This window comes from Lepidothrix coronata, unplaced genomic scaffold (assembly GCF_001604755.1).
Source record: "Lepidothrix coronata isolate B3197 unplaced genomic scaffold, Lepidothrix_coronata-1.0 Scaffold28, whole genome shotgun sequence".
Lineage (NCBI taxonomy): Eukaryota > Metazoa > Chordata > Aves > Passeriformes > Pipridae > Lepidothrix > Lepidothrix coronata.
The window spans coordinates 6610808-6636560 of NW_016690208.1; the positions used below are offsets into that span (position 1 = coordinate 6610808).

At 45.4% G+C, this 25753-nt stretch overlaps 1 protein-coding gene across 5 annotated transcripts in view; it reads right to left on the reverse strand.

Annotated features, from left to right (window-relative positions):
• The window catches only part of MAPKAP1 (mitogen-activated protein kinase associated protein 1), an 88711-nt gene that overhangs the window by 10169 nt on the left and 52789 nt on the right, over nucleotides 1–25753 (reverse strand). For all 5 annotated transcript variants that reach the window (XM_017810337.1, XM_017810336.1, XM_017810338.1 and 2 more), the window contains 3 exons: nucleotides 14311–14418; nucleotides 7811–7951; nucleotides 2906–3043 (listed from right to left, as the gene is read on the reverse strand). In XM_017810337.1, coding sequence (XP_017665826.1) covers nucleotides 2906–3043; nucleotides 7811–7951; nucleotides 14311–14418 — 387 coding nt within the window. The remainder of the gene's footprint in view (nucleotides 1–2905; nucleotides 3044–7810; nucleotides 7952–14310; nucleotides 14419–25753) is intronic.

A 25753-nucleotide genomic window follows, 5' to 3' on the forward strand; every position in this document is an offset into this window, starting at 1 on the left:
GTAAGAGACATTACCAGAATCAGATTTCCTTTAAATTACACTATTGCAAAGGGATATAATTGTATTAAACTTATTATGTTGCTTCCTTAAGACTTTATATTATGTACACTTAATTGAGATACAAAGCTCTTTTCAGCTATAAAAATGACAACTACTTTATTAAGGCTTAAATCTTATTTCTCCATGATAGGATGCTTCCTTTCAAGATTCAAAACATTCAGAATCTCTCGTGATAATCAGGCTGAACCTGATTTAAAGAAGCCTTTCATGCCCAGTGTTCTCAGGTTCTGATGGCACTGGAGTGAGCCAGCAGGGCCATTACCTCTTCCCTTGGTCTAAATGAAGGGAGTCGGATTTAATTTACAAATAAAAATTCAAATTCTGACCCAGGGCTACTACAAGGGCAAACAAAAATCATCAGCCATCCCTGCCTACATTCCCCCCACTAACGGCAAGCGAGATGTCAGAGCTTTCTGTTTTCGTTTTCTGTCCTCACTGAAGGCAGTTCTGAGTTCCACAACTTGTGGCACAGGAAAGCTCAGCCTGTCCAGAACGGCTCCAAACCACCCATAAATATTCACACCACATCAGCTCTGAAGCTGTTGAGTCCTTTCACACATGTGCAAGTGCCACTAAAACTTCACTGCATGAACCTGTTCAGAGAAAACCAAAGAACATGCACACAAGGCTCTCCACCAAGACACCGGTCCCAGCACTCAGCCTTGACTCCCAACACCCCCTGTCCTTACTAAAAAGTACAGTCACATTTGGCAGCTCCTGCAAACTCTTCACCTCTCCAAGCAGGGCTCAGCTGGGTTCTCACCCTACCACGATGCTTGGGGAGGGAAGGCAGCTCCAAACCCAGACCCTGTGTTTCACCCGGTGTAACAGGACAAGCACCAGTGTGTGTGCAGAGCACTTCTGAAAGAGGAGATGGAGCATGTTTGTGTTACAAAAGATAAAAATATGAAAACAAAATATATTGCAGAACTCAAAGACCTTATCTGTACTCAGCCTCTCTTTGCAATAATTCACTCAAGGAAGATCTGGGAATAATTTTTGATGTAAACTCTGCTACAAACATACATCACCGTGCTGATAAAAATCACAGACAAAACTTGTGAAATACAGTGAGTTTCATTCCTTTATGCTACTAAAATAACTTTTTTCCATTTAAAATTCAAGAGATACTGATCTGCTGCTCAGTTCCACAAAATGCATCATTCTGAGATGTCACACTAAAAGTCTCTTCTGCTGGCCTAAAATAATGACTTTTGGAACATCTTTAGTGAGTTGGGAAAAGGTCAGTAGTTTCAGAAGGAAGTATTTTCTCCTTTTGGAACTCTGTTGAACCATTATTTAGTAGGAGAAGTTTAAGATGGTCACGTGAAACGTGCAAATAAACCCCTCAGGACCATAACAGTTGCCTTTGTTGCAACCTGTCAGTGTCCTCTCCAAAGCCACCATGATTCTTCACTCAATGGTCCCCACATGCAGGTACAGCCCTTCTGCACCTGGACTCTATTTGGGGGCTGAAATACCTGGGTTGGCAAGATTTGGGTACAGACATCATTTCCCACAGCAGCAGGTGCTGCCTCTGGGGCCAGAGAGCCCCAGCCCAGCAGGACGCGGTCCGAGGTCTCCAGGGACCCCTGGGTGCCTCAGGCTGGTTGATAGAAGTGGAAACCTCGGGTTTCAAGGTCAGCTCTTCAAATACAGTCTCATTTTTGGGGCACAATTTTATCTCCTCAAGTGTTTGCATTTGCAATGAAATGTGGCTCCAACCCAGAGGTGTGACAGGATTTACCAGGGCAAACTGCCCCTTGCACTGTACACAACCCTCACGTGTTTCAGACCACCTGGTCATTGGGGAAGCTTCTCCTTGGGGTTGTGCCTCCCCAAGGACCAAGAAATCTTGATGGAGAGACAGAAAAGGAAGACAATGACTAGACCAAGAACATGGAGGTAGGGAGGGGTAATGAAGGAGAGAAGGATATAGTTCAATAATTGCTGATAAAATCTGTGGCAGCCATAAATTTACTCTTCCAAGAGAATTCAACAGATCATTACCTCTGTAAATATGTATCACATAATTCTCCCTCTCTGTCACCTTGCAGATAAGTACTTAATACCAGCATCCCTACTCTGCAGAGGCACAAGTGCAATAAAATCCATCTGAGCTTTTGAACTACAGTTGCTTTTTGATCGTAGACAGTTCCATCTTGGCCCCACTGGGAGACATTGCCCGAGTCCCCCAGGGCCCATCTTGTGCTTTTTAAAACAAATTTTCCAGATAGAGACTCTCATTACTCCACTGATGCAACAACCAGAAGCCCTTGGCTTTTGAAGCCACACTCTAAACAGCCACTTCTGACCTCTGGGTGATGACTGTGAGCTGGGACATCCAGCCTGTCCTCAGAGCCCAGCACAGCCACCACTACAAAATGGAACACTCAGAGCAGCACCTCCAATCCCAGTGACCCTGCAGCCATGGCTGAGCTAAATTCACACTGAGCTGACACTTACTGTATATCCAAGATCCTCAGTTGCACCAGTCTGGATGTAAAAAAAAATTCAAAAAATTGCAATTATATTGAAACATGTATTTTCCTGATGTGCTGTGGGGCTGCAGACAGCTGGGCAGAGCCAGTGTTCCCTTGGTGTGACAGTGGGCAAGAAACACTGAATGATGCCATTAGCTGAGAGCAGCACCAAAGGACACTTGTAAAATGTGTGTCTGTTTATGCTGTGTTCTCTATAACAGAATTGAGTCAGATTAAAAACATCCTGTAATGAATAAAATACACCTATAGAAAGAAAAGGACATGGTAGCAATAATTCTTTGGACATCGAGCACATCCAGGGAGGGAGAGGAGAGGGAACATAAATAAAAAGGACTACTCACTTGGGCTTTTTTCTTCCGCAAGGTCACAGGCACAGAGGAGTTCAGAATCGATTGAAATGGGTTTCTGCTTAATCCAAAACTTAGTGCTGGCCTTCTGATTAGTAACAGGGTCTATCTCTACCTTGTCTCCAGAAATACCTGAGATGAGAAAGAATAGAGAGCCACAACAGTGATCTGTTTAACCGATTTCATATCAGCCGTTTGACACACTTTATAAATCTTAAATGGGCTGAAGGTATATTGCCCTTCTGGGCTTTCTGAAAGCACGGGAGCTTTTGAAACCAGAAACAAATGGTTATCAAACTGCATTGATAATCTGCATTTTATTCTCCTGCATAAGAATACCAAAAGAAAGAAATAGCACAGAAAAAATTCTTCTCAACGCATACAGAGCTCTTCTGGAAGCAGCAGCTACATGAGCTGTGAGATTTATAGGAGATACTGCTGGTTTTTCAGTCACCACTGCTCTGTGTAATAGACACTATCACCATGGGCCCTGCTCCATCTGCTGCACAGCAGACACCAGAGTCATGGAACAGAATCACAGAATATGCTGAGCTGGAAGGGACCCCTCACAATCACTGAGTCCAACTCCTGGCTCTATGCAGGACACCCCAAGAATCACACCATGTGCATGAAAGCATTATCCAAACACCTCTTGAACTCACATAGGCTTGGGGCTCTGACCACTGCCCTGGGGAGCCTGTTCTAATGCTCCACCTCTCTGTGGGTGAAAACCCTTTTCCTGACATCCAACCTAAACCTCCCCATCTCAGCTCCAGCCCTTTCCTCAGGTCCTGTCACTGGTCACAAGAGTGAAGAGGTCGTGATGTACCTGCCCCTCTGCTGCCCCTCGTGAGGATGCTGAAGATCCCAACGAGGCCTGACCTCCAGGCTGAACAAACCAAGTGACCTCAGCTGCTCCTCAAAAGGCTTCCCCTCCAGACCCTTCACCATCCTCATGGTCCTCCTTTGGATGCTCTCTAATAGCTTAGAGTCTTTTTTATATTGTGGTGACCAAAACTCCCCCAGAACTCCAGGTGGGGCCACACCAGTACTGTCAGGGCAGGCAGAGGGCAAGGAGTGTCCTGCTGGAACCAGTCCAGGAGCTGCTGACACACCTGAACAAACTTGGCAGGGAGCTCTTTACAAGGTGTGCAGAGCGTTAAAAACAAGGAGGTGTCTTCAGTCCTGAGCTACAGGTGAAGCTCATGAAGAAAAGGAAGCAAAACAGGAAAAAAGCATTTAAATATCATTTAACTCTTTCATCTCTGGAAAAACAGCAGAGAATCTTCTCCTTCCTGAGGGTTCTGGCTCTGACACTTTCAAAGACATCCCATTTGGCTTGTTTGAAGCACAAGAAACCTAAAGAAGCTGATGAAGAAACTTCTGAGAGATGTGACAAAAAAGTAGGATGTAATGCACACACAATGCTCCCAAGCCCTCCAAAATTAACTGGGTGTTTCCTAAGGCCTGGTCATGGCTGAACTTACAAACCACGGCTGGTTTGTATTCTGTGCAACTCCAAAGCCAAAGCACAGGACTGCGTGGGGCAGGTACCTGTGGGGGTCTCACTGCAGCCCCTGCCCCAACACCAGGTCATCCTCACTCACCCTGTGACTGCAGTGGGTTACAGTAACACCCCATTAATCCAGGAATGTGCTTTGTCATTAAACATACGTCACATCAGAGAGTTCACATTTCAATTAATATTGTATCAAGAGCCCAATTAACACCCAGACTGCTGGAACTCACTAATTTGAGCAGGCTGAGGCTGTATCTGGAGCCCATTTTGGTTTGTGATTTAATTTTGGACAGATTATTTAAAATCAGCATTGGTATTTTACTGTAATGGTTAATTATTCCAAATGGCATTTGCTGTAGTTTAAGGAAAATATGGAAGTTGATGGTAGAAAGTCTTATTTTCTCACTGAAAAAAAGTCAAGGGAAGTTCTAAAAATAAAGGTGCAAATTCTTTGTGTGTTAGGACTGTTTCCCATCCCTTCCTCTGAGAGCATCACCCCTGAAAATATCCTCAAAAAAATTTCACTGTTTGGTCCTGCAACTTCAGAATTCACACTCAGTCAATACTGTTAATGCACCTTGTTAATTTGATAGGATTTGTCAGGTAGCTCCACTGGAAAATTATATAAAACTGTTCCAGATGAACAGATGATAGTGACATGAATTAAAGTGATAGAACAATAGTGGAATATAAACCAGAAATGACACCCAAAGTGGCTGTTGATTTATTGCCATCCTGAGTTTGGTTCTGGGCTTCCATGTATATTAGTGCTACAAATCTGGGTCCATTTAGCAGCGAGATGCTCATACATACATCACCAGCTCCTGCTCCAAGCCAAGGTCACTCCCCATTGCATCAATCTTTTCAGCAGAGGCTACTTCACCATTTTGTAACCATCTCAGATGGAACAGACTTCCTCCTCTTTCATCTTTTTTTATCATGTAAAATACACTCTAACTTCTATTATTTTTATCTGCAAATTGTCGCTGTATACTTCATCCATTATTTCTGTATCTCGACATCGCTGGCTCAAGCTCACCCACATCCGGAGAGCACATTGACAAAGAATGTTGTCTTTTTTTTGTTATTGTTCTCACAATCTGGATGTGTTGAAACCTAAAATCAAAACAGCATTGTGTCTGAGGCTTCTGCAGCCTCTGTCTCACAGCACAAATCAGTCATACTCAAAACCCGAGTAAAAATGCTGCTCCTACTATTTTTTTAATTCATTCATTTTATCAAAAGAAATGTCATCGATGTGTCCAGTAACACTGTTCTGTTCTTGCTTCCTTTGTTGGGGTCTGCAAGAGCCCCCCCCTTTTCTGAAATACTTGCCAGCAACCGTTTTCCCAGACAATATGCTCCTGTTAGTTCTGCTAATGTGATACACAAGCAAATGTGTCTTATTCCTCCATAACATGATAGAGCCTTTGTAAAACTGCTGAGAGTGCTGCTGTGTGTGCACTGCCCTGTGATATGGGCTGAAACACAAACCCCAGACCTTAAACTGCAATAAAACTCTCACTCGAGGGCTGGGCATTCCTCCCATGGTCATCCACAGACTGGTTTTTACTACAGAGCTATGCACAGTGTAGGGAGGGGTGAGGGGCTACACTGAGGGTCTTCTCCACCATTTCTGGGTTCTGTCACATATAATCAACCTTCCATGGGGTTTTTTGGAGCACTTGCCCCAAATCCACATGGGTGTTTCCAGTGCACCCACGGTCCCTTGGCCGATCTGCTCTTCCACAGCCAACAAGGAGCAAAGGAATGACTTGGGATTCTCAGGGTCCTGAAGAAACATTGTCACTTTGCTATGGCTGATGGCACAAAAATGCTACAGAGAAAAGTCTGTGCAACTGGCCATCATCAAACTGCCAGAGAACAGCTCCCAGAACAGTTACTCTGAGCAAAAACAAAAAATTAGCCCCCATTTTTTCCATTCAGGGTGGAAGGAGCAGTCTGTCACTCATAGGTAACATGTAACACTCAGCAGCAGCCCGAACCCAAACAGCCCCTTGGTGCTTTTTTTTACCAGTGTTTCTCTTTTAATACCTTTAAAAAATTCAGGAAAAACCTCAGCAACATACACTGACTTCGACTTTATCGAAAGGTTTTGATTCTCTACATTTGTCCAAGCTTTGAACACCCACTGGGGTTTTCTTTGATTTTTGAAAAATAATTAGATTATAAAACCCCCATTGTCAGTGCACTGCCATCAAACCCATACAAGTTCACAGATTGTTATAAAAGGGAAATTTTATGGTCCTTACAGCACTGGGCAGGGTCAGCTCCTCCACTGCTGCACAAGTTAAGCCATTTGTTTCATTTAACAGCTCTTCTGCCTTAACCATTTATCTTTAGTGATCTGTCATGACCTTTTCAAGCTCTCATTTCTGACACTTCCCAGATACAGTGAGTCAAACTTCACTGGAAGCAAACTATCACACCCCGAGAGTTTGCTCGAATGCAGCGAACATGCCCAGCACTGCCCTGCTCCAGCACCAGCAGATAAATCCTGCCTTAACTAGACAGCTCAAAATAAACCAAAAAAGCCTCTTCTGGGGGAATTTTACAGACATGTACTCTTCCATGTGCTTCAGGATGGAAGAATGAAGGGACTGTACTGACAATAATACAGGAATTGGTATAGTTTAAATTTAACAATTCTGCTGAACTCTACAGAATAAATGTATTTTGTAAACATTATGGCACTTAATATTTTACTGCTGAATCATTTCTTTATGGAAGGTATTTGCAGGAATGTCACAGGTCACCTACCAATGCATCATTAATCAAATTTTCACAATTTAAACACAAAGATAAAAAGCCATTCAATCATTTTAAAACAGTAATGGGGCTTTTATAATTCAGGATTCTGTCAGCCCTTGGCCTCTGGGTTTTCAAAAGCATTCAGCAAGCCAATAGGGACAATATAAAACCTTAGAGAATGCTCGTTTTATTTTGTTCCACCTCAGATTCCACTTGGTTGTTAAAATCTTTCAGTCTCAGAAAAGGAAAAACCCAATAATTCTTAATTTTGCAAAGCCTCATTTAAAAATAATAAAACAGTTGGCAAGAAGCTTTCCATTAGGAAGCCTAGATTGAAAAAAAGATATGAGGTCATTAAATAATGGCCTTCGTTCAGAGGCAACATGTGCAACTGATTGGGGGTAATAAAAATACTGAAGAATTTTCAACTGAAAGGAATTTTTTTAACCACTGAAATGCTAGAAACACTTTCAAATGCTCCACAAGAAAATGGACCAAGGTGATAGTGACTGCTTTAAAACAGCCTGAGGTGGACAGGCAGCTGTCAGAGATGGCCAAAGGCCTGAGCTGCTCCGTTCTCCCCGGCATTCCGGCAGGGATGGATTTACCTAACTGCACGTCCGTGGTGAACCGCAGCCGATGGATCATGCTGACTTTGAAGGACTTGTAATGGTGGCTGCTGAGCATGTCCTGCACTGTGGCAATATCGATCTGGGGGTCCTCCTCCGAGACCTCTTCTCCTCTGGAACCTGCAGAACAAGCCAAGAGCAGTGAAGGGCAGGTTTGGCACCGGCTCACGCGCAGCCGGCACGGCCGCACAGGGCTGGGGGAGGGAGAACTACATGCTCAGCTTTGTGTCTCTGGGAGGTGGAAATTCCACCCTGCATCCCAGAACAAAGTCACTGAGGCACTAAGGACCTGATGATGGACATCTGTGGCCACATGAGGAGCAGCCCAATGTCCCAGCAGCAGGTTCCCAGCGGGCAGGAGGCAGCCCTGGACCACAGGGATCCTGGGGGGACCCTGCTGGGCACACACAGCCTGTCACCAGGAAGGAGCCCGGGGAGGGGCCTGTGCCCAGAGGTGCCACCCTCGATGCCTGCTCTGGCACAGATCTCCCATGGTCCAGCACCCCCTGTGCTGTGGTGCCAGCAGCACCTCGGGCACGCTGATGCAAAGCCTCCCTTTATTTACTGATGAGTATTCTCATCACCACTGCAGGTACTGCCTTTATAAAAGGTAACAACTCATTAAACCAAAATGCCAATTACAGAAAAAATATAACGCACTTTAAAGATTTTTTACCTTTTATGACGTTGGATTAACACCAATTCCAACATTACTATAATGCGATTTATAATTGTGCGCGGAGTAATTTCGATGCCAGCTGCTAATAAAGCACCTCAGCTCGAAATGATCGTTCAGATGCTGGTAGATAAAGTGGCATAAATATGCTTGAAAACTGATTTAGCTTCTTACAGGAGATCCTGAGGAATGACACGTTTTGTTTAATATCCTGGCTAATGTAGTCCTAAAAGCTGAACCAACTGCCAGTTCAGAGAACTAAATTTGCTGCAGGAGATTAATGAAAACTTTATATTTTGCTGAAATTTTAATAACGGGAAGATGAGATGATGGAATTTTAGTACAGATCTTAAAGCTCCAGGAAGGCAGGTACCAACTTGTCAGATTTTTCAGCATTAATTTTGATTGAGACTTGCACCATTGGAGCAGTCTCAACACTAATGCTCCCCATGCCGACCTTTCCCGCTGGGATGTACATTCCCATCTGTCCAGGGATCGCAGGGAAGCCACAGTGGGTTTCCATGTTTGGGTTCCAGTGACAAAGGGATGGTTTGCCAGGAAAGGCCATGGGTCTGGGGAGGAAAACCCTGGCATGTGTCTCCGACCCAGACGGATGCAGGAGCAGGATCCCTTTGGATGGGGACACTGAGAGCTGCTGAAGGACACGCTGTTTGCTGAGCACGGGGGGCTGTCGGGGTTGTGGCACCACCAGGACAAGTGCAGGTGGGAGAAGGGAAGCCCCTGTGAGCAGGGAGCACTTCTGCTGCATTCCCTGTCTCCCTGCTAATTCCATAACACCGCTGCTTACCATAAACATCTTTCCTGTCTACACCAAAGCAAGGTGAGGATCTGCTGTTAAAGGACTCAAAATCCACATTGAGAACATAAAGCAGGAGATTCCTGTGCCAAAGATGTTCAGCAGAGCTTTCCAAGTGTTGCCCTCCCCACTTCTTTGGGGAAGTGGGACACTGAGGGGTTAAACTACAAATTGGGCTGTGCCATTCGACTTGAAAGGATTCCAAAAATCAAATGAAACAGTCTCCATGTGAATTTATGCAGAGCCATCTTAACACTGCAACCACTCCATGCTCCAGAATGACAAGATAAATTGTAATGGCTCCTTCCAAGACATTACAATGCATTTTGTCACAGACCCCTGTGTTAATGTCTCTATACTATGGATTATCATAATGTATCATGTCAAACCCTCATGCTGCACTACTCCAAAGATACACTGAGATATGTCAAACTTTTTGGTGCACTTAAAAGCCTCTTGAAAGACTGTGGCATGGCAGTGCCTGAAAGTGAGGCAGGAGGGTGGCAGTGGCACGGCAGCCCTGCTTCTGGGTGCCAGCTGGGACCCTCCTCCCCGATGGAAAGCAGGGACATGCCCCTGCAGCCCTGTCCCCACAGTGTGTGGCCATGACACACTGCTGGGGTGTGAGCTGCAGCAGGACACGTGGGGACACCTGGGACAGATGGGAACACAGTGGGGCACGGAAGGACCCACAGTGACAAGGGGTCACTGCAGGTGGGGGGACAGGAGCCCTGGGCCTCACACAGGGAGGTCCTTAGTGCTGTCCCTAACAAAGCCCTGCTCCCAGATGCACAGGGGTTCCCAGTGAGAGTGAGGTGCCACGTGCTGCCTCTGCCAACTCAGTGACAGGGCTCTGGCTGGTGATGGGCAGTGCTGCAGGAGGGTGTTAAACACAGAGTTACCTGTGAGGGAGCGTCAGCACCCACAGCCAAACTGAATCAGCAGAGACCAGAAATGCAGAAATATCACAGAAAGTGGCAACACGCCGACCGACCTCCCACACCTCCTGTGGAATGTGCTTAGGACACCCCACAGGATCAGGACCCGCAGGACACCCTGAGGGTACCACTGTCCCTGTGCCCCCGACCCCCCCCCGGCTCTGAACTGCCCCAGCCTGGCCATCCACCCGGGATTACGGCACAGGGGGGATACCATGGGACAATGTTACACAGCTCTGATGATGCTGAGGCTTCTCAGATTTCACTTACCCAAAATAAAAGTATTAGAAAGAAAATTTGCAGCCTGCCAGGTCACATCCAGGAAAAAAAACGTGGCTGTAACTAAACTTGTGAGCACCTGCCAGTGCTGCAGCCCTGGGGCAGGATTCTGTCCTGGAAGCCTCTCAGATCTGCCCTGTGTCTGTAACCTTGGCCATCTCTGTTTCATGAACTTTGTGAACAGATTCAGCTTCACAGGATTTCTAAGTTGCTGCTCTTGGGAGAGCAGCCAGGAACTGCCCCATCACACAGATCCTGTGCCTGAGGATGGCAGGACACAGACCCAGAGGGACACTGTGACACACGGAGTTAAACTGGTCCCTCGGGCCAATCCCCTCATTGAAACTCCTGACTTTCAAATGAGACAAACAGCAACGGGACAACAGCACCAGAACCACGAGCCTGAAATAAGGCGGAAGCTAAACAAGAGCCTCCTCCGATGGGGACTCAGCTAAACCAGGAGCCTCCTCCAACAGGGACCCCTGCCAGCACCAGAGGACAGATAAAAATGACTCATTAGGAATACCAGAATATTGAAATGCCATATGCAGACTATTCAAGAGCAAGTGAACCTGTATTTCCTCGATAAAACAACAAAATACAAAGTTAACTGCACTGCAAAAATGTCCCTTATTACTTTAATGTACTAGAATATTGCTTAATGAAAGTTCTTAATTGCAATACAATTAATTACATACACAGAGTCCCCAATTACATTTTCCAATAAGACAGTGGCTTTGCTATAGGTCTAAAGGCACTAAACCAATTTTAATATATTAAGACCAATTTCCCTTGAATACTAATTACTATCTAATGATAAAATGAGAAAGAGGAACTTTCCAGAAGTAAGATGGCAAGAATAAAACTAAATTAGCCATGAACGGTTTGCTACCACACATAAAGGCATTTCACATTACAAAGTGCAGCTTTCAGTTTAAAGATAAATCTTTGTTCGAGTTAAAAGTTCTGCACACTGGAAGCAGTTTATTAGCTTGAATGCTATTAGGAAATGCTGGATGGAAAGGGGATTTCTCCATACATATTTCTTAATAATGGAAAGTTCTTTGTTTCATTTAATACCCTGAAATATAAACTTTCTGCTGCCCAAAGGAACATGGCAGCTCTTCTCCCAGCAGATGCTTGGCATCATCCATATATATATTTAAAAATGACTACGAGACTATGAAGAGCACATTTACAAGCAATAGGTGTTACAACAGAGCTTTTCCTGACTGGCATATTGAAGCTAAAAGTATTTCAAATCAAGACAGAATGCACAAAGTGAATATTTCAGTTTGATGATAGGATTGTCAAGCCATTATTTTATTAATAGTGCAAAACTGTCAATATTTCTATTCTAATGTCACACCAAAAGATACCTCCTAAGCACCCCAAAAAGCACTCTCTGGCTGTGCAGGGGGGAGCCAGGGATTGTGACTGATCTCACACACTGTATTGCCCTTGAGCCCCTCTGTGTGCAGGGTCAACACAAATCCCTGAGCAGGGACAGTGCAAGATCACTTTAAATTCACCCATTTTGGGGGCAGAAACGACAAACATAACATTTCTCCTGTGTTCCTTATTCATGTTTGGGATCAATTCAGAAAGCACTCAGAAAAGAGGCAGAATTCACCAAAGTGTTTATTATTTTGCCTAGATTCCTGTCAGCCTTGAGCAAACCAAAGCTGGGACTTGCTCCTGAACTCCAGAGTCAAAGTGTCAGTTCTGCCTTTGCTCTCCCAGGTGCCAGGCATGGTTGATGAACACAACACCCATGACTGGGACCAAAAGCCACCACCCACGCAGTGATGCCACTGCAGATGGGAAGGATGGTGGCTGGAGAAGCACCAGGAGCTCAGTGAGCCCAGGGAGTCCTTGGGGTCCAGCCCAGGGTGTTCTCTGTCATGGGAATCCCCATCCTAGATGGGCTCCACATTATGCTCTTAGATGGGCACCATCAATTTGCTTAATGAGGGCAGGAGAGTTCACCAATTGAGGGAATTTTGACCTGGCAGCCTCGGGGGTCCATCCCACACCTCTCCACATGCTGCTCTGCAGAGAAGCAGGGCTTGCTTTGGTGTCCCCTGGCCTGGGAGGGGAGGGGAGTGATGTAGCACAAGGACTTTGGGGAAAGGGAAAGGTGTCCCCTCAACGCTACATTTATTGACAATTATTTTGAGCCAAGGCCCCTGAGGCTCTCCTGGAGTATTTGCTGCTCGAGCAGAGCAGACCCACTGCCTCCTGCTACAGAACTTACAAACTTAAGACAGATTTACTGTTAAAGTAACAGTACAACCTGAACCCAAGTCACTCATGAGAGCAAAGACTTGCAGAAGATACAGCTATGGGCCACAGCCTGGATTCCTCCACAGATGATGAAAATACGTTAAAAATGAAGTATATACAATATTCTTTTAATTACAGAGCCTTGGTTAAAAAAAATGTTATTTTAAATCACATGCAAAGCCTATGGAAGTATGACTAGTGTGCATCGTTTCATAGATTAAAAATCAATACAAAAGTAATAGGTGGGATGCAGACGTCGGGGAATTCTGGCTTGTGGAAGAGCACAACTCGATTAGCGAGGTCAGAACTGCTCCATTTCCTCAGCACAGCCTCCCTGCTCCCTCCTGCCGTGGGCACAGCCCCTCTGCTCCCTCCTGCCAAGGTCTCTCCTGCAGTTTCTTAGAACCATTTTTATGAAGAAATGAACCAGGAGCACCAGGAATATTTTGGGAGCAAGTCCCACCCTACAGAGAGCAGCGGCCAAACCCAAGAGTGTTAATCTGAGCCCCAGCAGTGCTGCAGGTCTGGGGAGCTCGTGGTGCTGTGTCTCACCTCTGCTATTCCATGAACAGAGCAGGGGCTGCTACTCCCTGCTGGAATTAGGAGGTGCTTTGGGGAGGCTCTGCTGCCATTTGGAGATAAAATACAGTTGCCATGGCCAAAAAGCATCAGTGGAAAGGTCTAATCTTTGCACAGAAAGAAAAACCTCTTCTACGACTCGAAACAGGCTCTTACTCTGGCTGTGTGCAGCGTGGGCTTGGCTGAGAGCAGGGATGTGACTGGTTTTACTCATTAGTACAATCAACATTTTTACACAAAATGGAACAAAAGAGCCCCAAAACCGAAAGTGTGACTGTTGTAAAGAATGAAGAATGAACCAAAATGCTATGGAAACAAACACAAATCAATGTTAGGTGTCTTTTTTTTTAAAGTTTCATGTCATTTCATGAAAAGAAATAAATAAGGAAATAATATTAGAACATTAAAACAGTAATAGAATAAAAATATTTGAGCACAGCTGGAGAGAAGATTATTTGTCTGACACTTTAAAAATCATCAAACTGCTCTAGTTACTTCTGCATGGCTAATTTCTTTAAATTTTATTAGAAAACCCCAGTGCCTCTGACAGCCACATTGACCTGGCACAACACACTGCAGACCAACCCCTCGACTCACTGAGCAGCGTCTGCAACACAGACAGGTTCATATTTCGTGTTTTTCAGGGTTGGTCATAACTTTACAGAGCAGAGTTTAACAGGGAAAGATTAATCATGAAGTGATAAACAGGATGCAGACTATTTACTAGAGGTATGAAATCCATCATTTCCCTCTGGAATATTGTTTTGGCACCACAGAAAGTGCCTCGGGACAGAGAGTCTCGTCAAAATGTACTTGCCCAGACAGTACAGCTTGTGTTCCAAAATACATAACTGAAGTGAGTTTAAGCAGTTTACAAGAGCAAAAGTGAAAATGGGAAACATACTGTTCTCCCGGACAAGGCAGAATTCCAAAGTGCTCTGGCTCTCCAAGGTACAGTCTAAATCTACTGGGACATTAGGTTCACTCTGCTTCTCCAGCCGATACTGAGGACCTGAAACATAAAGTAACTTGTAAAATCATCCGTTTTCTAACAAAGTGATGGCTTAGCACGTTCAACTAACACGAGGTTATTTGCAGCCCAGGAGCAGAGCAGGTGGGTGTTGATGTCTCAAAGCTCTTTGCCAAAGGAAAGGGCCCTGTCAGAAGGTGGAGGATGGTGTGGAACCTGATACAATTCCAGGTGAACCCCACGAGTCAGCTCCGGCCCTGCCATCCTGGCAGTGGTCAGGGCAGGGGGAGACCCAAGCGCACAGAGCTCCATGGGGGACCCTGGAAGAAGGAAAGCCCCTCCCAAGGGCAGGAGCTGGTGGGGGCTGTGCTCCCACCCTCCAACAGTATGGGGTGACTCCACTCCTGCTCACACCTCAAACATGAAGTGCACACCAAGTTCTCAGCTGTGTGATTTCAGTATAACCTGGCAAAATAATGCTACACAGATACCTGAAAAATCTTAAGTAACGCAAAGCACCTTTAACGAGGTCTTAATGTAACAAAAAACATAGAACTGAAATAACGAAATCTATTCCCCCTTTATCAGGACTTAAAATATTTCCGACTGTTTCCTGACTTTGAATTATGAGCATATATGATGAAATATTTAAAACATATAAAAAAATTAAGTCTTTCAGCCTCGGATGGCATGCCTAAGGAATGGAATTTGTTAGCCAATTAATTTTAAATTTACTACAGCAGAATTTCAATTATGGTTTCTCATTCCATCTCCCCAAAGCCACGTGAAGCTGCTCGGCCCAGGCGTGTTTCCTCCCCAAGCAGAACGTTACGGAGCCCCCTTATTCCCAGTGACACTCAGAGCAGACATGGTGCCAGGTTTTTTGCAGGACACAGGAGGAAACCCACCCTGCCCAGCACAACCAGTGCTGGCACGTGGAGCTGTCGAAGCATCTGCAGCACAAACTGCACTTGAGAAGCAGTGGAGACGTCTCAGTGCAGCACAAAGAAAGGCAAACAGACCCAGCACCATTGCTGCTCCTCTCCCAGCTACTGGAAATGTGATTAACAATTTAAAATAAATTAAATAAACAGAGGCCTGGCTTGTTAGGCAGAAGCAAAATATACTGAATTGAAACAAATCTCAAAGCAGTAAATCAATTTGGATTTAAAAACCAGTGTAGGTTTAAGAACAGGATCAGTGACAGCAAAACCTGCTGGCTTTGTCCATTCGCCACAAGCATCTTCCAGAGATTCCCAAGCCCCATCTGAGGGAACTGCTGGTTGCCATCTGGATATTGGTGCTGTTGGTACCAGGTACCAAACTCCTGCTCTGGGCACTCCCACCACAGACAGAGCTCTTGCTGCCACTGGAGCTCCAGAGCAGTGCCCAGGGTGGCACCTGCTGACACCAGTGCCTTCGCTGTGCCCCAGCTCCCCAGCTCCACCACAGCCTCTGTCCTGCTCCCACCCCAAAACCACCTCAAATCAGAGCAGAGCAAGGAGTGAAATTCCCCTGTCTTGGAACTAATGGCTGAGTGCCAGCCCAGGGTACCTCCAGCATGGAGAGATGAACTCGCCTGGTGCTTCCCAGACAGTGAGATGAGGCAAAGGACAGACATCAAAGCCTTCAAACCACCCCAGGCTCCCACACACACGACGACAAGGTTAAACCCAGGAGCATGGCAGGGGCTCACCATCCCTCTGTGTGGATCTGATTCCAGCAGCTGGATCCACTCCAAAGAACAACATCACCTATGTCAGCAACACTCCTCATGCTGCTGAACCCTGTGGAGAGCCAACAGGGATCACACCCTCCAAATCACCCTGCCAGCGGCAAAGGATGATTTTTATCTGGAGCAGTTTGAGAATTCCGTGATCAGGTAAATTATTTTATCCAGTTTGTGTCAAACCTGTGTTAACTCTGCTAATAAAGCAGGGAACTAGAGCTCTGGAGAGGAAACAGGTCAACCTGCCTTCTGGATAACTCTTTGAAAACAGAAAATACTAAGAAATTAATAAGAAAAGTGTAAATGGATTTTAAGAGAGTATCTACTCTTCAATAATGCTTTAAATATCTGTCCACATTTACATGACCCCTGCTTCCCAACAGATGAAGAATGTTAGGCTGACTCTGTGGAGGAGTTTTACTACCAGGCTTCTCTCACAGGTTCAAAGGATATCACTGTAGTAGGAACACTGGATAATTTAATGGTCTCCTACTGGAATCCTGCTCTGTGAATTTCAACAAAATTTCAAGTGGCAATACCAAAGCTGGATTTTACGGATTTCTGTAATCTCATGCAAATGCTCTATGCAGTTGCAAAATAAACCTTTAAAATCTTAGCACGGATGGTCCTGGCCAGGGATCCAAGCCAAGCTCTCCCACTGATGGCAGCTCCCAGTGCTCCCTGTTTAACCACTCACACCACAGATTCTATCCACAGATACCCACCGTGCTTGGCTATTTCAAGATACTCCTTTAAAGAGAGGAATGTTTACCAGGAATTAAAACCAAGGAAGCAGCTGCCAACACCCACAGCTTCCCTGTGCACACACAAAGGTGCCGGGAAGAATCCCACCACATAATCAAATTAAGTGTCTCCCTTACAGGAGGGAATGGCCACCCGCATACCAACAAACCAATTCTGTTGCCATTTAAGCTGCAAAGCCTTCAGAAAGGGCTTTTGAAAGCACGACCCATCAGTTCTAATTTTTAAAACTTATCCTTTCAGTCAAGACTAGAAAAAGGCCCATTCCAACTTTTATCTCCACTACAAAGTGCTGTTATCTTGGGCTGTTGTCAGGAGCTCTCTCTCTCTTTCTGCTGACAAGCAGAGACGAGAGAGATAAGATTGGGAACGAATCTCACTTCTCTGAGTAAATAAATAATCAATACTCATCTAAATGTAAATGAGAAAGTATCCCCCTCTGATAACAGGGCTCTTATCAAACAGCCAATTTTCTGCAGACATTTGGCCTCAACCAAATCACCATCATTCAGCCCCAGCCTAATGGCTAAAAATCGTAACTAAATTGAACCGATCACCAGAGATCAACTAAGTTCAGCCATGGCTACTAGGGGTTCAAATGTTTGGAATGCAATTTTTCCCCCATTAACTTTCAATAGCAATGAAGAATGCCACGGTCAGGGGTGAATCTGCACAATAAACAACACTAACACTGCAACGGGGAACCAGGCTTTAAACAAAACCCCAACCAAACCCCTCTCCATCTCCAAACTAGTTATTAGGGTGAACTAAGGATTACAAAAAGAATATTTCATGTTTGTGGACTTGTCAGGCCTAAACTAGACAGATCAGTATCAACAAAAACCCCAGCTGGCTTAAAACTGAGCCTATATACCCGAGTTTATTGCACTGTGTGAGGAAAAGAATCCCCTTTTGTTCCACAGAGCCATTGCCAGCCCGATGTTTCGAGGGAGCAGCTCCTGTCTAAGAACAGGATAAAACCCTCCCAATTCACCAGCCCCAGCCCTTGCACTCCACAGACACCTCTTGTACCCCGCTGTGCCTTTTCCACACTAGGAAAGCCCTTTCCTCCTCAGCACCTGCTCCTTGTTTCACATATCTGATTCACTTTCACATTCACCCCTTTCTGTATCTCTTTACTTCTGTATTATCTTTTTTGAGATAAAATATTGCAAATGAGATGTGGCCACACTGGGATTTATGGACTGGCATAGTGATATTGGTTTGTTCCCCACTCCTTTCCTAATTCCTGAAGTTCCATTTGTCATTCTGACCTGGAGCTGAAGTGTTCAGAGGAGCTACTCAGGATACTCAGGATACTTTTCCTGACTGATGGAAGGTAATTAGAGCCCGTGATTCTACACACATAGTTACAGTTGCTTTTCACCATGTATATTATTTTGCACTCATTGACACTGAATTCCCTCTCTCATTTTATTGTCCTGTCACTCAGCACTGTGGATACCTCTGCAGTGCTTCACAGACAGCTTTTATTTGCACTATTCTTACCTCTTTTGTATCAACAGCACATTTTGTCACATCAGCATTCACATCCTTTCCATGCCCCACAATAACAAACAATGCAGGTTCCACCAGTTCCACTGGAGCTCCACCAGTAACCTAGTTACTAATCACCCAGGGCCATTATTCCTATTCTTTGTTTCCTGTCTTTTAATCAATTATTAATCCACGTGAAGATCCTCCTTCTCATCCTGTGACAGCTTAATTGCTTTATGAGCCTCTGTCAAATCTTTTTTGGAAATCTAAGCCTGCCATGGAAAACCCACCATCCTATTCAGATGGTCTCTGGCTTCTCCCAGCCTGCTCACAGCGTTGGAGCTTGACCTGCTCTGCCAAAGCCATGCCCATGTCTGGCCCCTGGATATTGCATTTGTCCACATGTCATCCACTAATTCAACTCTTTGCTACGGGTTTGTGTTGCAGTTTCACAGTTTGCCTGGTGAGGAAGCCCGGACAAACCACTCTCTCCTTGGATGCCTTCAACAAACCCCTGTCAGCACCCAGACCTGAGAGCAGCAGGTGTGAGCAACGTGTTATACACTGGACTGAGGGTGTACACACTGGACTGATGGTGTATACACTGTACTGAGGGTGTACACACTGTACTGGTGGTGTACACACTGGACTGATGGTGTATACACTGTACTGAGGGTGTACACACTGTACTGGTGGTGTACACACTGGACTGATGGTGTATACACTGTACTGAGGGTGTACACACTGTACGGGTGGTGTACACACTGTACTGGTGGTGTACACACTGTACTGGTGGTGCAGCACCTCATACCTGACATCTGCCATGGCCCAGGCACTGCTGCTGCTCACAGGGTTTGCTGCAACCACCAAATCCCAGAACAGTCCACCTTGTGAAGGTCCTTAAAGCTGCCATGGGCAGGGACACCTTCCACTAGCCCAGGTGGCTCCAAGCCCCAACCAACCTGGCCTTGGACACTTCCAGGGATCCAGGGGCAGCCACAGCTTCTCTGGGCAAAGGAAATAACAGAGGAAAAATCCGAAGTGTGGACAGTCGTGGTTGAACAGCCACAGCGGCTGATGCCGGGCAGGAGGGAACAAGGAAAGGAGAAGTGAGCTGTGGCTTGGCTCTGTCCACGGGCAGAACACAGACAGGAGAGCAGTCAAAAGAAAACTGTTGCTAAACACTTAACGTTGATGTCTGTGGGACTTTCCTTTTCCACGTCCCTCCTTTCACAAGGATTTGTGATTTATTGCCTCGCTGCTCCATCCCTGGGCTTTGAAAGCGCGATTCTGCACGAGTTTAAACTATATTTATATTTATTTTTTTGTTATCGCTTTTTTTATTATTGCTATAGAAAATATTTGCTGGAAATATGTTGCAGCTATTACAAGGTCATAAAAAAGAGGAGATTTATGTATTTCTATCATTTCAAATAGTCTGTCAGAAAGTATCAGTCGTGCTAAGTGTAAGACTGCTGGATTCCAGCGTTCCCTCTGCCAGCACATGGGCAGCAGATGGAGGAACTAAAATAGCTCAGTGTGGAGGCTCCTTGGGTGCTGGCTGGGAGGAGGGAAACCGAGGCAATGCCTCGTCCTCCCAGGGAGGCTTGGGGGAACCCCAGCTCCCAGTCAGTGCTGGACACGGCCCCTGGCCCAGGACCATAAACCAAAAGGGCTGAGGGAGGAGCAGGATCAACCCACTGTGGAGAGCAGACAAAGTGGGAACAGGGAGAGGGCTCAGGCCTCCTTCTGTGGGATTTTTCTTAGAACATGACAGAAGGGGCAGGATTCCATTGTGTGCTTGGCAATGACAATAAAACAACAGAAAATATGTAAACAGTGAGAGAGGAACTGGCTGCAGAGCAGAATGTTTACATCTCCAATCCTGCTGCTGTGAGGACATCTTAAATCTGTTTATCTGCTAAAAACCCCCAAAGCCCCTCAACACCTCTGAAGTGGAATAAAGATTTTATCATTACCAATGCAAATACTGGTTAATAAATAAAGATATTTAAATAGTGAAAACAAACTTTTAACATCACGCACAAGCACAAGAGGGTTTTTTCAGTCCAATCTGGTTTTCCTTAACTTGCACTGTTGTGACATTACTGAATTTTACACACAGTTATCTGCTGCTCTCCATAGAAATACAGATGGTTTTTGTAGAAATAAACAGTCATTTATATGAAACAATTGTAAAATAGTTTATGGAAACCAGTGGTGTAATGCATTCAAATAAATGCCAGGCCCGGCTGATGGAGAGCCAAGGTGTTAAATCACACTGCTCAGGAATTCAGCTGTGGGAAACAGATAGTAAATCCAGAGTGACAGAATTTCCAGTGATGGCAAAGGTTTCTGACATCTAGTCCAGTACACAAAAACTACAGCAGTTCAAACCTATTTTACTTAACACTACCTTGACAGCCAGTGAAATTAAAGAATTTAGTCAAAAGCCCCTTAAAAAGAAACAAACACTTCATTTCTGGATTGCTTTTCTGTGGAACAGCAAACGTGCAGCATGGCCAGCAGCAAACCAGGCTGTGCATAGCACCAACAGAAGAATTTTATTTAATTGCCACGTTTTTGCATTAGCTATATGTAGCTCTAAATAAAGCTGAGAGGAGACAAAATCATCATGTGGTAAAGCACCTATAGCAGAAACACAACACAGAGATCTTGTTTTAACTCCCAGCTCTGGGAGGGGAGGCAGAGGGCAGTGAATGCTCCCACGCCCCAGCCATGGGCACCTGCAATGGGCCCCAACGGGGCCATCCTGGGGCCCAGCCTCGGATGGGCATTCAGGACACATCAGCATGAGGCCCCTCCTCACTGCCTGGGTTATCAAGTGACAAAGGTGCTCTTCCCTGGCCACAAAGGTACCAAGGATAGATCTGCAGCTCAGGGCAGCACAGCCACCCAGACGAGGCACTCGAGGGTTCACAAAAACCAAGCAGTGCCCATAAAGATGCCAGGTACCAGCACAGGCTCTGTTCATCACGTGGATGAAACAAACACAAAAGTCTCAGTCACCCAAACACTGAGCTGCACAATTTAAAATATCACATAAATTACAGCATTACTACCAATCCAGAAGAACCAATAACTGTACGATTTCAATACCAACAGCTCCAAAATAGACTTTGTTCAATATTTCATTTTTGTTTCAGAGGCCAGGCATGAAAAATTCCCCTCACCCATCCAGGCTGATGTCCAGCCCCCCACCAGCCCAAAGCATGGGGCTAACGAGCCGTTGCTATTCTGAACAACTGTTCCAACTTTATTCCCGTGCACACCAACACCCCTGACCCCGGCACGCCCGGGTCTGCTCAGCGTCAGCAGCCCGGGGAGAAAGGGTTTGTGGAATAAATCATCCCCACTGCAGAGCAGAGCTGGAGTTTGGAGGCAGAAGGAAACCATTCCCAGCTCTCTCCACTCCGAGGGGCTCACCCTGCACATCCATCCTGCTGCGGGAATTATCCCACAAAAACGAGCCGTGAGCAACCCTTCCCTTCCCAGAGGAACGGCCAGCAGTGAGCACAGAGCCAAGCCCAGCTCTGGGACTCCTGGGCACAGGGTGCTGAGTGTGGACATGGGGGGCCCGACCTGGAGGAACCAGGCAGCTCCTGACCCCCACGGCACCGCGGAGTGGGGAGGAGGCTGGAGCAACAGGGCTGCGCCTTCCACTCACACCTGGACAGGGACCTGAGCAAGGATCTACAAATACTGGTGTTCTCTTTAATGTAAATCCTGCTGATATAAACAGCTTAGTGCAAGGAAATCCAGGATTGTTGAAGTATTTCCAGGTAAAGCCATTCATAACTGGGGCACCAGGCTCCACAGGGATGCTGTAATGATCCAAAACAAAGCACTTGGAGCCAGAGAAACTCACAACTACCATTAAGCAGAAAAGCATGCATGTGAACACAAGGAAATACAAATTAATTGGCTTTTCACTGTCACAGATGCTGGGGCTTCCATCCCAGAAAGAGTCAGAGCCAACATATGCATCGCCTACTCGAACATATTTACTTTTAAATTTAAACTCCTCAGTTACCATCACTCCATGACAGTATCAAAATTTAATGACAGTTTATCCTAACTGTAGTTTATCTCTTAAAAATGCTTTAATCACAGGGCTGTGTTTTTACATAGTTTCTTTTATCTTCTTAATTCTCCTTTTTTAAATTTATGAATAAATACATATATGTGCAATCAAAATACACACACATCTCCCTTTCCAGACACTTCTTTTTGTCCCATTCCCCTTCCAACAAGATGGGATGAAGAAGGAAAACCCCAGCGAGACCCATGGCTCCTCCAGAAACTGTTTTGGAACAGTTTAAGCCATGAAATTCGACATTAGAAGTGGTGCTGACCCTGACACGTCAGAAGGTGAATTTTCAGACACAGCTCAGGTCTCTCCTCCCCGACTGCTCCCCCAACAAAGATGAGCCCTAAGCAGAACTCCTCATCTGAGAGTCCAAGTTCTGAGGGATAACAAACTCTGGGTGAACAAATCTGAACCACAGGAATAATCAACCCCCCCAAACCCTGGGTCTGTAACAGCCTGTGCTCCCAGGAACCTGGGGATGGAACAGGCTCCTTTCCCTGGCCTTGGCAGCTGTAATTCCTCTGATTCTGGTCTAGAGACTAAAATATGATACGGAGACTTATTTTTATGTCCTATTCCTGTTTCTTGAAACTTTCTCTTTCCTTATTATCCAGCTTCCTGTGGCAGTGGGATAATACACTTAAACAGACCAGGAAGATTATTTTAGACTATTTTTGGTCACTTTACACATTTTAAAGAATGCAAAAAGCAATGGTTGACAGCTGTTAGGAACTTGAATGTTATTGCAAAGCAGCTGTTTTCATTTATAGAAAAAGTATTAGTCTTTCTCCAAACTCACAGAACACTGAGCTAATAACTCTCCCTCTAACCTACGGAAAATACAGGTCACGTCTGTGCAATGTTGGCAGAAGGTTTTGTTTATAACAATTAAACTTGTAGAGCATTTTGTTCTTAAAAGGACTGAGCCTTTCTGGTCCGGGGATGTTTGCAGTTGGAGGCAGCTATTAAATAATAATCAGTAGCATGTTCACCCTGCAAAGAATTTCTACCTAAAATCAGACATGATTAATCAGTTGAGACTTCTCTGTTCACAAGAAATTTCAGATGAAGAGAGGCTGACACGGACCAGGAACAGGCAGGATTATTCCAACATTTCAGCATTTTATGTTCAGTTTTGTCTCTCATCTCCTTCTAAGAACATTTGGTTTTTATATAATGACATAGATGCTTAATTTGTTTGAAAACAGAGCCTCTGCACACATTCTCTCTGCATTCTTATTTTCTTTACATTAGTATTTATAGTCCATTCAGTTGAGCTCTGGAGGAGAAGGCAACTGGCATCCCAGGGAATGTGTTTGTTGAAGAGCAGCGGGAATGAGACAGCTCACAGGCAGGGAGATAACTTCCAAGTGTACACATAGTTCCTGCACATATTTAATTTGAGAATCACCATGGCATCAAGACACATGAAGTATCAAGGATGAAGTCATCATCTCTCTTATGTTCTTAAAATCGTAATCCATGCAAACATATTTTATAGGGAATACTGAATGCAGGCTTCAGTGCAGACATAAAAAGCCTGATAAGATCTCCTTGCCTGCTGCACCCCATGGGCTGCTGTCAGCCCCAGCCTCAGCTGAGCCGTGGGATGGGAGCACAGGGCTTTGTGTTCCACCTGGGAAACACTGTGCCTTCCCTGGGCCAACTGAGCCTTCCCTGGGCCAACTCAGCCCTCCCAAAAAGCAGGATTTAAAATGCACATCTACCACAAACCAAATCCCTTATGTGTTAATGGGGGTGTTAATACACCTGAGTGTTGGTGAAAGTAAGACCACCAGATTCATTGCCCAGGAAAATCATTTCCCAATAAAGCAAATCAAGTTCTAGGGATAATGGTGTTTCACAGTTCTGCAACATGATCTGTACAACCCACAAAACTTCCTCTGCCAAGCCCGAGGCTGGGATTTTTAAGCATGCCTAACAGCTACTTGCTCCAGGAGTTAATATTAAGACTGTAACTAATCTCTGGGGAGCAGAATTATATCAAGTACTAAAACACCCAGATCTCACTTCTAGAACAGCTTTTCAGGACTTGGTTCTTACAGCTGCCCAAAATCCAGACAGCACCGTATCCGACATTTTCACTGATGAATTCCGGGAGAGCGGGAAGTTCTTACACTCCCCATCTCCAGCAAGTGACTCTCCTTCTGCAGATCTGCCACACTGAGGAGAGATTTTATATTTACATTACTGGCTGCTGGAGTGCTCAGAGCAGCTGTCTCCAGGAGATGCAGGCACAGCAGGATTATACACAACAATCCTTGAACTACCTGCGGACACCGGGTTCTCCAGGGGCTGATATCCCAGCACCTCAGCACTGCCAGGCCCATGCCAAGCCCAGCCAGGTCCCTGCAGCACTGATGGAGCTTCCAGTTCTCCTCCCACAGCCCTGCCCACTGTGGCTGGGGCACTGCCCTGTCCTCAGGCACCTTCTCTCCCATTCAGGCTATTTTCAGAAAACCCTCTCACACAAGTGATTCCTGAGCCCCCTTCATGGTGGTCCATCCCAGATTAGACCAGTCTCCTCTAGGAGCTCATCCCACAACCAGGAGTGTTTTATTTCCAGCCATGCCATAAAATATGCCTGTGCAATACACACTGCTGAGCAGGCAATAGGTTAAACAAATTGATGATAAAGTATTCGACTTCGTTAGTTTTCATTACCATAAGAAAACATCAATTACATTTTCTATTTTATGAGTGTACACAGGGGAATCCATTACAGTAAGCGAGAGGTTATATGACTCTTTCTGCTGCCTCTTTCCTCAGCAAAAAGAACAGTTTGTTTTTAAAGCCAGTGACACCAGCCCAGAGGAAGGCAAGGCACACCGGCATATCTGCATAGACAGCTCCTATCCTGATTTATCCAGCCTGGCTCCAACTAATTAAACATCTGCCTCAACGATTTCCTCTGCAGATTTATCTTCTCCAGTATGCAGCACTAACTGGTTGTTAGAGGATTTTCCCTAACTTGCAGCCATTTCCATGTACTTCTCCCAGTTGGTTATTTGGGAACACGGCAGGAGATGATCCAGCATTCCCATTAACCTCCCACGGCTGCCTGTGGTGGGATGGGTCACCAGGCTCCCACAGCCCTGCTTCAGGACCACCACATCCTCTGGGAAAGGACTCGGGGCCATGGCTCTCTCAGCTACAAAACATCCAGGTTATTTCACCACCCACGTTTCCCCTTGACTGACTCAAAAATTATTATTTAAAAATGGTCAGAGTTCATATGTCAAAAGCCTTGAGACACT